The 12,875-nt window shown below is 41.1% G+C and overlaps 2 protein-coding genes across 3 annotated transcripts in view; one reads left to right on the top strand and one right to left on the bottom strand.

Annotated features, from left to right (window-relative positions):
* Window positions 1–4,258, bottom strand: part of MRO (maestro) — a 79,469-nt gene extending 75,211 nt beyond the window's left edge. For both annotated transcript variants that reach the window (XM_070452518.1, XM_070452522.1), the window contains exon 1: window positions 4,177–4,258. The gene's annotated coding sequence lies outside the window, so the exon portion shown is untranslated. The remainder of the gene's footprint in view (window positions 1–4,176) is intronic.
* A 104-nt stretch (window positions 4,259–4,362) lies between these two features.
* Window positions 4,363–12,875, top strand: part of ME2 (malic enzyme 2) — a 50,177-nt gene continuing 41,664 nt past the window's right edge. The window contains exons 1-2 of the mRNA XM_020869295.2: window positions 4,363–4,541; window positions 12,694–12,813. Of these exons, the coding sequence (XP_020724954.2) occupies window positions 12,706–12,813 (108 nt within the window). The 5' untranslated portion in view covers window positions 4,363–4,541; window positions 12,694–12,705. The remainder of the gene's footprint in view (window positions 4,542–12,693; window positions 12,814–12,875) is intronic.

Raw genomic sequence — 12,875 nt, 5'->3', positions numbered from 1 at the left:
TCTTTCCGGTCTTTCCACGATAGTGAACGGCACATAAAAATACTCAAAAGTATTCAGAGTGTACACAGCATAATCTATTTCTCTCTTCCACTTATTAGTGGTACCCTTGCGCAAGTCAACCTATAACTCCTTTTGTAAAATGGGGACAATAATTACACCTACATCATAGTGTTAAGACAATTGAGTCGTTTTAATATATACACAGGGAGACTCAGAGCCATGCTTAGCAGATAAAAAGCATTCAGTGAGTAATTATTTATTGAGCATCATCTACATGACTGGTAGAGAGCCTGAGCAAGAACGCTTCACTTGTATCTGTATCCTTTTAAATTTACAAAGCCCTTGCTTGTTTTTCATCACATTTCCTCCTTTCAAGGGCCTTTGATACAGGAAGGGGGAGTTTAATTTTGCCCACCTGACAGGAGAAAGATGTTGAGTGATTTTTCAAGAGTTTGATAGATAGAATCGTGTATTCAAACCTCCCAAAGAGTACTCTTTTGCTATAAGTAAGCAAACCAGAAACAAAAAAAATTGAAGAACTGAGGAATTTGTTCAACTCTTTTGCAGATATACCTTCCTATACACACATACATGTTCACAGGGATCTCGACCATCTTCTATCATTCCCAGATGATCCATAAATGGGATGTCTAATCTACCGATAATCTATATTCCACTTGGAGTTGTATTTCTCATTCAGCTGTATTTCCAGTCAAGGACTGTCAGCTCCTAACTCCATTTTCTGAAGAGAATTCTACTTTCAGAGAGGTCCTTTCATTCTCTCAAGGAAATTCAGAAAGTGGAAAACATAAAACAAGTTTGAGTAAGAAAGTCCTCTTTTGCAACACACACACACGCATACTGAAAGGTAATACAGCAACTAACATGTTCCTTTCATGTCATAGGTACTTGGAGATACGCTACATATATTCTGCTTCTAGATAATGAAAGCATAGGAAAAAGACAGATGTAATTGTAAAACATGAGTAATCATTAACAGAGACATAAAATCTAAACTTCCAAACTTTCTCTGATGGTTTCTATTAGCAAGGAACACCAAAAGATACAACTCCTGTAATACCATAGTTGTTATTCTGTAACATGTTGTTATTCTGTAATACACTATAATACAGTAGTTGTTATTCTGCAACCAGTGGGGAATTTTCTGTATGATTGCAAACAAATATGTGGAAACTCATTCCAACACTTTAAACACAACAATCCTCTTAAGCTTTGAAAAACACTGTGCTCTTTTGAATTTACCTTTTTAGCCTCTATCCAACATTCTTGCTTGAATTGAACTATTAAATCTGTAAGTAATGCTATTTTGATACAGTAATAGTTAAAGTGAGACACTAAGATGTCTCAGTTCAAATTTAAAAGGCTAAGTGCAATCACATACCACATCCCTTGGTCACCAGAATTAATTTAAGCATACAAACAAATTTCAAGTATAGAATTATTTTTAAATGAATTTAAAGGTCCAGTATCTAATATAGTAGGTTAGTGGCACACAAAATCAAAGCAGTGATATTATCATTATTAATACAGTAATAAAATTTTAATATTAATACAGTAGTAAATATTAATACAGTAGTAAAATAGCAACTTTAGATCTGGCATCCTCAATTTGACCTAATGGGAATTATCAGCTATCCTAAAGAAACAAGTATAAAATTAAAATAATATGACAAGATTTCTGTGTATTTTAACAGTAACTGGTAGATGTTATTGCTTGTCCAAACAACAGAAAACCTTATTTGAGGTTATTTATACAAGCAGAGGTTTATTTCACAGAATAAGAAATATGGAATAAGAATCAAGGCAGAACGTGGCTCAGTAATACTACTGGGGATCCAGGTGCTTTGATCCTGCCAATACACTTATAGGCCTTCATCTTCTTCCTTTTCATCCTATGGGCTGATAATGGGTGCCAGGACTTCAAACATTTCTGGTAAGAAGTGGGATGTGAAACAAAAGGTATAATTGAGTCTTTCTTAAAAACCCTTTCCTTCTTTTAAAAAAGCCTTTTTCAAAGTTCCGTCCAACAGCATCCATATATGTGACTCCAACAGGGTCCTCTTAGACCAGCACTGTTCAACTGAAATACAATGTAAAAAACTGGAGTTGTACATGTAATTTTAAATTTTATGATAGCCATGTTACAGAAGTGAAAAGCAGGAGATGAAATTAATTTATTTCACTTAACCCAAAATATCCAAGATATTATTTTGACATGTGATCAATATTTTTTAAATTGAGATATTTCACCGTTTTTCGGTACTGTTCTGGAACTCATTGTGTATCTTAACTTAGAGTTGCCATATTTCAAACGCTCAATAGCCATGTATCACTATACTGAGAGGAAGCCTCAAACCATTCCCCAAAGTGACTAAGGAGAAGAAGTGAATTGGGGTGGACCAGAAAAACAGCACTGTTTGCCTCTTTGACATTAACAGGTATTTCATTTACTAAGGAATGAGTTGATCTCAGTTTAACCAAAAGAAATCCCATCTATGATAAGCTCTCTGCAACCCTTCAATCTGGGATGATTCTACTGTAGGACGGACTATCTTTCAAAGACAAAATAATTTTACCTCTACTAATGAAGCATTTATAATGACACATAATTTTTAAATTTTCTGTATTCAGCTTGAGGCATCTTGACAGTTTCTTGCAAACAGGGTTATTTGAGGTCATGCTTATTTTAAAAATACTTCTATTTATTTATTTTTGGCTGTGCTGGGTCTTCCTTACGTGGGCAGGCTTTCTCTACTTGCAGAGCGGGAGCTACTCGGTTGCAGTGCACAGGCTTCTCACTGTGGTAGCTCCTCTTGTGGAACACAGGCCCTGAACACATGGGCTTTAGTAGTTGCAGCAGGCAGGCCCTGTAGTTGCGGTTCACAGGCTCTAGAGAACCAGCTCAGTAAATGTGGCACACGGGCTTAGTTGCTCCAAGGCATGTGAAATCTTCCCAGAGCGGGGACAGAACCCGTGTCCCCTGCATTGGCAGGTGGGTTCTTACCCACTGCACCACCAGGGAAGTCCCATGTTTATTTCTAGTCTCTCTGTTCCAGCAGGGGTTATTATAGCAGCCATAGTTACCATTTATCCTCTAACTACTAGGAACTGGCAACCCACTCCAATATTCTTGTCTAGAGAATCGTCAGTTTAGGAGGCAAGAATCCACTTTTCTCTACTGCTGCTCAATCTTCTCTATCCTACATTTCCATCACTTCATGTTCTCATTCCATCTGCCTTGCCTCTTCTTCACTCTTTACATCTTTAAAATTTTTATTACTACACTTTAAAAGCACGCAAACTGGATTACAGTAAAGCATTTTTGGTGACCACATTTTCTGAAGTAAGGATGAACTATCCTCCAGTATCATAACCATGGGTGAATTATACATATATTAAGGTAGGGTCGCGCTGCTTTCACCATAACCATTTACGGTGCCAGTGCTTTTTTCTGAGAGAGAATATTCGAATATCTACTTATGGGGACTGTGATGACAGTAAATTCCCTGCGGGTCAAAAGTTGTGTCAGCCCATGGCTGATTCACGTGAATGTATGGCAAAAACCACTACAATATTGTAAAGTAATTAGCCTCCAATTAAAATAAACATATTAATTTACAAAACAAAAAGTTGTGTCAGTAAACATGGAGAGCGGCAAAGAATTTGGCAGAAGGGCAACTCGAAGGCAGACAAAAATTGCTCAAAAACATAAAGTTGTTCCTCAAGGGCAGAGGCTTCACATTCCCCAGGCCCGCTCTCTCCCTCGTCTCCATTCTCCTGGCTGGCATCCTGCTCTTCGAATCTCTGCTTTCCTCTCCCTGCCTCCACAGGCAGTCTAGGAGCGGCCCACACGCCCAGCCTTCGTCGCTCCCCGGGTTCGGGTCCCGGTACCCGGCGACAGGTCCCACCCCGCCCCATCCCCGGCCTCGCCCGCGCCTGCGTAGAGCCTCTTCTCGCGCAAACGCGCGGCCATCTCCCCAACCGACCCCAGCGCCCGCCGCCGAGATGGGAAGCCTGCAGTTAGCCAGCCCCAGCTGTTTCCGTGGGGTGGCAGCTGTCCTCTGCGTGTCCGGACTCCTCCCACCCTACACGCCTGCGGGCTCACTCCTGGGGATCAGGCCCATAAAGGCACCGGCCAGGCCCCCAAACAGTTACCTCAGGCTACGGGGCAGAGGAAGGTCCTTGGAGGCTGGGACGCGGGCGCGCCGGCGGCGAAGCCCCGCCCCTTAAGGCTGGCTTACTGCCTCCGCATTGGCCCGCGCTCCCGTCAGTCTCACCCCCTTCATGGGGCCGCGGCGGCGGTCCTCCCCGGTCCGTCGCCTCACTGCGCGGGTGTACTGGCTGCCTCGGCTCGAGTCCTGCAGAGCTGGCCGGTCGGAGCCTGAGCTGGCGCCGGCTCCCTCCGGGAAGCCTCGGGAAGGGGAGGGCCGTCCTCGGCCGGAGCTGAGCATCGTCCGGGTGGCCTGCGGGGCCGCGGCCTCTCCGCCGGCAGCACCACCTGTCGCGGGGCCAGAAGCCGGGTAAGGGCGGCGCGCGGCCGGGGCCCCCGGGGCCGGGAGTTCCGGGATGCGAGCGGGCGCCGGCCTCCTCACCCCGGCGGGCGGAGCCGCGCGTTCGGCCCGCGAGGACCCGCTGGGCGGATGGGAGGGCGGGGTGGAGGGAAAGGAGCTCGCCGAGCCCGGGCTGAGAGTTCGGGGAGCGGTCGGGGAGCGGCGACACCCTCTCTGACCGTGGACATCTCTTCCCTTGTGCACGGTTTAGGAACGCGACTTAACCGAGCGAGATTCGCTGGTCCCAGGGCGCCCCCCTTCCCGACCCGGAGAAAGGCCCGGTGGCCTCCGTAGCGAGAGCATCTCTTCTACCCTTTATTCCCGCTCCCTTTAAAGACCGATTTTGTGGCTGTGTATCCCTTTGTCAAATAGTTCTCATTTTCTGCAGGGATGGATTAATGGCAGGAGTTAGACACTGTGTGTGTGTGTGTGTGTTTGGATCGTTTCCTCGCTTTAAAGGAAGTTTGTCGCAGGCTAGAAAGTTCTAAGATCGGAACGATTCTGACCATGTGAAATGACATCTGTGGACTAGGACTGGCAGGTGTCTCTTTGACGCGGGTGATATCCATTTCTGCTTGTGTGATTTTACACAAGGTCCTGGATTTGACTTTCTTGGTTCCGAAGATAATTCTAGAAAATTTCCTTTGCCATTTGGTGAGAAGAAACTTAATCCAAATAACGAATCTCAACAGAAGTGTTTCCTTACAGAGCACGTTCTCTCATATCTGTTTATCTTCTTAATGTTTATGGCAATCACTTCAAAACAAAACAGTTGATAGCACTGTAATTTGTTTCAGTGTTGCAATCGATAACAATGGAAGCAAGTATTAATTGTTACTTAGAGGCCGGAGCGCTGTTTCCTGCAAGAATTATCTCAAAATAATGCCCTGAGGTCGTTATTCTTTATTATCTCCGGTTTAGAAAGGAAGGGAAGCTGGTGGCTCAGTGGTAAAGAAGCTACCTGCCGATGCACGACCGCAGGAGACACAGGTGCCATTTCTGGCTCCGGAAGATTCCCTGGAGGAGGAGATGGCAACCCACTCCAGTATTCCTTCTTGGAGAATCCCATGGACAGAGGAGCCTGGTGGACTCCTGTCTGTGGGGTCACAAAGAGTCCGACGCGATTGAGCATGCATGCTTTACAAAGGAAGATTAGGAAGGTTAAGTAACTTGCCCAAGATCTCAGGTTTTAAGTGGCAAAGCCTGGATTCAAACTCAGGCAGTCTAACTTAATAGCTTCAGCCTCCTCTTCACCTTGTATGCTCCTTAAACATTGTTCATGTTGTAAAGCTAATTGCAGTGTTGTGCTCCTAAGTTTTGATCTTTAGTTGCCAAGCTTTCTGGATGTTAAAGAAGAAACAGTCGTTTCTTTACCCCTCCCCATATATACACACACAAATGCTAGGTAAATATATATTGTGTAACTACTATAACTAGTTAAGTTACATGTTATAGTACATGGTTGCAGAAAGGAAAAAAAGTAGCAATTTTCTTCTAGTAGTGGACCTTTAAATAGTCAACTTTGAGCACTGCTTTGTAACCTGTATCTGATTCTTTTATGGTAGCAATAAAGACTTGAAAGTTAAGCATAGAGGGAAGAAATGCTGATATATCTTTACCATATGTTGGAGAAAATGCTGGGCTATGCTTTTGTAGAAGTTTTACATTCTCTTGAGAATTAAAACTTCTTCCTCAATGGTAGTGGTTTAGTTGATAAGTCATGTCTGACTTGCGACCCTGTGGACTGTAGCCTGCCAGGCTCCTTGGTCCTTGGGATTTCCCAAGCAAGAATACTGGAGTGGGTTGCCATTTCCTTCTCCAGGGGATCTTCCCAACCCAGGGATTGAACACAGGTCTCCTACACTGCTGGTGTATTCTCTACCACCTGAGCCACCCAGTAGTTATTCTTGTTCAATAGTTACTCCTAAAAAAGAACTGCTTATAGGTTTCACTCTTACGCGATGTTTATGTATAATGCTTGTGTCTTTCAATATATTTGTTATGAAAACACTTTAAAATTCATAAAGGAAATACCCATTTACCACTTGAGAATATCTTTTGTAAATTAACTCTTACTGTGAAGCTGTTTGTGCATAAATTGTATTTAATTTCATATAAAAATAAGCTATTTTAAACTGTATTACATTTTATATCAAGCTAAAATTATAATCTGTTTTGGTGAATTTCAGGCCAACTCAACATCCATATTTTAAAAAATAACACTAAAATGTGTAGGCGTTTACTAAGGATCAATATTGGAGATAATTTATACTAAATATCAAAGTTACTCCACATTTGATTTAATGAAATGGTAATCATTTTATTAAAAGCTAACTATTTGAAAGTAACCATTTTGATTATTATACCTGCCTGTTACACCTGTTCTGATCAATATATACAAATTTTTAAAGTTATGAAAAATACATTGATTATGTATATGTTGTTTAGGGTAACATTTGATATTTGCCTGGATCTGTATGCCATCCAAATGCTCATTCTTGACCTAATGATTTCATTTGAAATTGTTTAAATAAATGTTAGCCATGATTATCCTCATAGCCTCATGTTTTTAAAGTTATACAGGGGTTCTTTTTTTAGACAAATTTTTATTAAACTATCATTAATATACAAACTTTGTAGCCTCTTAAAATGGATTTCACTTTGGAAGATGATTCAGAAACAGCCTTTTAGAAGGCACCTTTTGACCTCCTTAGTTTATTACTACTAGTAACAATAATATGTAAATAAATAACATAGAGCACTTAGAGGGCACTGTAATAAGCATCTTACATGGATTATATAATTTTAATCTTAAAATGGCTCTATTTAGTAGGTGCTGTTGTTTATCATCCCTGTTTGACTGATGAGATAACTGCAGTTCGGAGACTGAGACTTAACTGTGACCTAGTCAGGATCCTGGAGCCAGTAGTGTCTCAGGGCAAAGCTAGAATTTCAGTCCTGTGGTTTGATTGTAGAGCTTACTTTCGACCACTCTGCCAGATTGCCTGGATGTGGATCTTATTGAACGAACCAAGTGAAGTGGTCAAACTCTTTATGATGATGATAAAGCTCTAAGGGGTTGGTACTACTGCCGCTGTTTAGTCGCTCAGTCGTGGCTGACTCTTTGCGACCCCACGGAGTGTAGCCCACCAGGCTCCTCTGTCCATGGAATTCTCCAGGCAAGAATACTGGAATGGGTTGCCATTCCCTTCTCCAGGGGATCTTCCTGACCCAGGGATCGAACCTGGGTCTCCTGCACTGCAGGCGGATCCTTTACAGCCTGAGCCACCTGGGAAGCCTCGAGGACTTGATACTGTATTTAAATATCATCATAACTGCACACAGCTGTTTAACAGGTTCCCTTCCCTTCCCTGTTTTGTTGATGAGAAAAGTGAGACCTTCAAGTTAGGGGTTCCCAGATTTTTGGACTTCATCAGCAAGTTTAAAAAAAAAAAAAAGTGTGTGTGTAGGTGGGCAATTCGTATCAGATGTAAGATCCCGAACTTTTAATTCCGTCGACGTTATGGACCTTTTTTAGAACTACTGCAATGTACCATCCCCATCCTTTAAAAAGAAAGTTGTTTTTTTTTTTTTTTAAACCACCGAAAAAGGAGGAAGATGATAATTACAACATGAAAACAGACAATAAATTTAGTGTTGTGAAAAACTATATCGTCCCAGTTTTTCTCATTTGGTTATAGGTCAGTGAAAATGTGTTCCAGACTGACACCAATTCAGAGACCATTTGGGAATGCTTGGGTGACACAATGATTCCAGACTGGTAATTAGCTGAGTCCAGATTCCGACTGACTGCAGAGCTTATGCTCACTGCACCTGGTCATGAGGAGGTGAGAGGGCATGCTCAGTTGTGTCCGCCTCTTTGCGACCGCCTGGGCTGTACCCGCCCAGGCTCCTCTGTCCATGAAATTTTCCCGGCAAGAATACTGGAGCAGGTTGCCAATTCCTGCTTAAGGGGATCTTCCTGATCCGGGGTCTCCAGCCTTGTCAAGCGAATTCTTGACCACTGCACCATGACTTCTCTCCAATTGAGGTCTCCATTTCATTGAACTTCTGCTTTCTACCCCTAGCTAGGTAGCTGGGGAGAGGAATCTTCAGCAGTCAGTGGCCTAGCAGTTTCAGTCCCAGTCAGGTTTAGAAACACCACCCAGAGTGTGGACTCCCTGCCCCCCTCCCCCGCCCCTCCGCAAGGCAAGGTGAATGACACACCAGAGGAAGAAACCACAGGCATATCTCAACATCCAGGAAACTCTCGAGTAGTAAACAGCCTGATTTTTCATATTTATTCAAAATGGGAAGCCCCACCTTCTTTTGTTTCCTGTTTTTACTTCACTTATTTCTACAGTTCTTTCATCCTATCTTATAATATGAGGAGTTCGGGTATGCGTTTTCCTCCTTTTATCTTGTTGCCTCCAGCTGGTATTAAGCCTGTCTGTCTCTCTCTCTCTCCTTAGTCCTTGGTTCTATTTTTGGCAGAAATGGGATTTTCTCCTTAAATTGCTTTTTGACTGATGCCTACTTGTTTTAAAGACATTATTAAAGTTACTTTTATTTTACTCTCTGTCACTTAGTAATAAAGTAATAATTTGAGTGTTATGACACCACTCTATAAGTCTTATACTTTGCTGCATCTGTTTTCTCATTTGATCATTACAGTTATCTATGGGGTAGATTTGACAGGTTAGTCTTTATTTTACAGAATAAATTCAGTATTTGATGTAAGCAAATTTTTAGCCAGGAACTGAAGATAGAAGATTTTATGTCAGAATGTTGATCTTAAGTACTGAAAGGAAAAACTGTTGTTTCTTCCTACTCGGCAGGCTCAGTTCTTGTGGCCACCAAGTGTGTTTTTTCCCCGCACCTGGAAGTTCTCACCTTCTAGGCAGAAGGTGTGCTTCAGCTGAATTCTAACACTCTCTACATGGAGATAGCTTCCAAGACAACAAGTTAAGGACTCACTTCAGAAAGACTGCCCTCACTTCAGATGCCAATCAAAAGTCCCAGGTTTTAACCCATACTTCTGACCAACTGGCTGTAGATCAGGGCTTCCCACACCCCCCTCCTCAGGTTAGGTAGTTTGCTCTCCTGGCTCACAGAACTCACACACTTTATTTTCAGTTACTGGTGTATTATAAAGGGATACATTACAGGAACAGATGGATGGAAAAGATACATAGGTCTGGGTATTGGGGCTGGATTCAGGAGGGCATGGTGCTTCTTTGTCCTCTGGGCTTATCAACCCCAAACACCTAGATGTGTTCACCAACCTGAGAGCTCAGCACCTCTCCTTGTTCGGAAGTCTTTATGTATCTTCATCTCTATTGGTCCCACTCCTTTTCCCTAGGGACCTGGAGTAGTACTGCAAAGTTTCCACTCTAATAATTACTTGATCTTTCTGGTGATCTGCTCTGTTCTGAGGTTATATAGTGGGCTCATCCTAAGTGAGTTCAGTAGCATAAAGTCAGGTATAGTCAAAAGGGTCTCCCTATGAATAGCAAAAGATACTCCTGTCACTCAAAATTCCAGTGGCTTTTAGGAGCTCTGTGCCAAGAACTGGGGACCAAGACCAAATATATTTTATTATACTTGTGGTATGACAAAATGTTTCTTTCTTTTTTCCAGATAGTCTTTGATTTTAAATTAAAAAGTTTTTCAAACTCTATTTTAGATTTGCCTATGTCACCACTAGACTACAATACTAATCCAGTCTTTTGGTACCAAAGTTTTAATTGTGATAAATAATGCTTTCTCTCCTGGAAGACCCACTGAAACATGATCAGTGCTACAGTTTCAATTTCTGTCTTTTCAAAATTTATTTTGAAATAATTTGAAAGACTTGGTTGTATACATTATATTTCATTATACTTCATTAATTCTTCACTGTGTATTTTTGGAACAGGGATACCTCTAAATATGGTTATCGAACTCGGAAAGTTTTAAATTATACAATACTTATAAAATTATAGTATATTTTCCAATTATATGCCAGTTATCCCCAATCATGTCTTTGATAGCATTTTTTGGGATCAGATTTTGCATTTAGGTGTCTTGTCTTTTCAGTCTTCTTTGAATTGTAGTTGTTACTTGGTGTTTTTCATGACATGAACGTTTTTGAAGAAAACTTGTCAATTATTTTATGGTATGTCTCTCATGATTTTTAAAATTACCGTTATTGAAATATATTTGACATAAAACACTGTGAAAGTTTAAGAGGTACAACATTAATCTGATACATTTATATATTGTAATATTGCCATTGTGCTGATAATTAGCACCTCTGCATGTTACATAATTATAACTTATTTTCAATGATTGGAATAATTAAGCTCTAGTCTCCTTGCAAGTTTGATTGTAATACAGTATTGTTGCCTGTGTTCACCAGGCATTAGATCTCTAGGACTTCTCTCTTACAACTCTTGTTGGAAGAGTCCAACGTTTGTACCTTTAAACACCGTCTGTCCTGTCCCTTAACCTCATTCCCATCTCTCATGATTCTTGATCATTTAGATTGCTTGTTTATGCAGCCATATTTAGATACCACATTTATATAAAATATCCAGAATAGGTAAACTCAATGCAGAAGGCAGATTGGTGGTTGCAGGCACTGGGATAGTGGGGAACACACCCGCTTAATGGGTGTGGTATTTCCTTCTGGGGTGATAAAAATGTTTAGGAACTAGATAGAGGTGGTTGTGCAGTATTATGGATTTTCTAAATCCCTCTGAATTGTACATTGTATGTGATGTGAATTTCTGCTCCCTAAAAATTAACTTAAAATCCTAATGTAGATGATTTTGCTGCACCCCCATATATAGCCTGGATTTCTTCACAAATAGAAATTCCATTAAAAGCTGTTGCATAGAGGTTTCCCTGGTGGCTCAGTGATAAAGAATCCGCCTACCAATGCAAGAGACACAGGTTTGATCCCTGGTGCGAGAAGATCCCACATGCCGCGAGGAAGCTCAGCCTGTGCGCCACAACCACTGAGCCCGTGCTGTAGAGACCGGGAGCCACAAGTGCTGAAGCCCGAGCCCTCTAGAGCCTGTGCTTCACAACAGGAGAAGCCGCCGCAGAGACAAAGAAGCGGACAAAGCAACTGGAGGGTAGCCCCTGCCCACCGTAACCAGAGAACAGCCTGCGCAGCAGCGAGGACCCAGCACAGCCAAATAAATAAAACATGTTAAAAAGCTGTTGTGTGATAATTACGATGGTTTGTGATGATGAGAGAAATGAGCATTGTAAATTGATTTTTAGTGGAAGAATTGACACACAGAAGAATCTTTTATATACTCTCATCAGTAAATATTTAACATTTAATGTATTATATAGTTTTCCATTTTGAAAAATTCCCATAGTGTTTGTGATGAATGTGGAAGGACAAAAACATGTTCTCTAGCCAATTTGCGTGATTTTAAAATAGTCAGTGATAGGTTTTCTGGGATCGGGATCGGGAATACATGTAACTCCATGGCTGATTCATGTTAATGTATGACAAAACCCACTACAATATTGTAAAATAATTAGCGTCCAACTAATAAAATAGTGATAGGTTTTCTAAAAACAGAAATCACTTTAGTACATTGAATTTAAATATTGACTATATTAGTACCTTAAAACTTGACGTCTAGATTAAGAATCAGTTTCTCTGCCTCTGAATGTATGTATTCCAGGCTTTTTTCTGTTATTTACTTTCTACCTTCAACCTAAACTCTCCCACACCTGTTTACATTGAACTTACTTCCATGTAAACACTCACTGTTTAGATGTTTCATACCCTGCCACCCTTGTGTGAATTAGAGAAAGGGTAAATATTTGGCTCACTGTAGTAGGTAAGATGTAAAGAGTAGCAATGATTATTGTCATTGAAGGACTTCAACTATTGTCAAAAAAAATAAATCTTTGCCTTCACCCTGTTGCTTACTCTTTTATAATCCCTTCTATCTATAGAAGCATAAATGTATTTTGAAAAACGTCTTCATTTGTGGACAGTGAAGCTTTCTAAATCTGCTTTTGAAACTCATCCCTGATATACCTACAGTTCTATAATAGGTTTCTCATTATCTTTTTTTTTTCTCATTATCTTTATTTGCTTTGTTTTTCCCAGGTGAGAGAAAAGATGTTGTCCAGGTTTAAAATAGTTGCCACTCCTTGTACTCTGGCATGCCGCCATTTGCACACAAAAGAGAAAGGCAAGCCACTTATGCTGAACCCAAGAACAAACAAGGTTAGTAACATTAACACTATCATGTGTTTTCTCTCTTTCTGGTAAAGGTTTGATCTATTTTA

The sequence above is a fragment of the Odocoileus virginianus genome, chromosome 22, assembly GCF_023699985.2.
Source record: "Odocoileus virginianus isolate 20LAN1187 ecotype Illinois chromosome 22, Ovbor_1.2, whole genome shotgun sequence".
In the NCBI taxonomy this organism is placed as follows: Eukaryota; Metazoa; Chordata; class Mammalia; order Artiodactyla; family Cervidae; genus Odocoileus; species Odocoileus virginianus.
The sequence above is the reverse complement of the archived record's forward strand: the minus strand, read 5'-3'. Positions and strand labels throughout refer to the sequence as shown.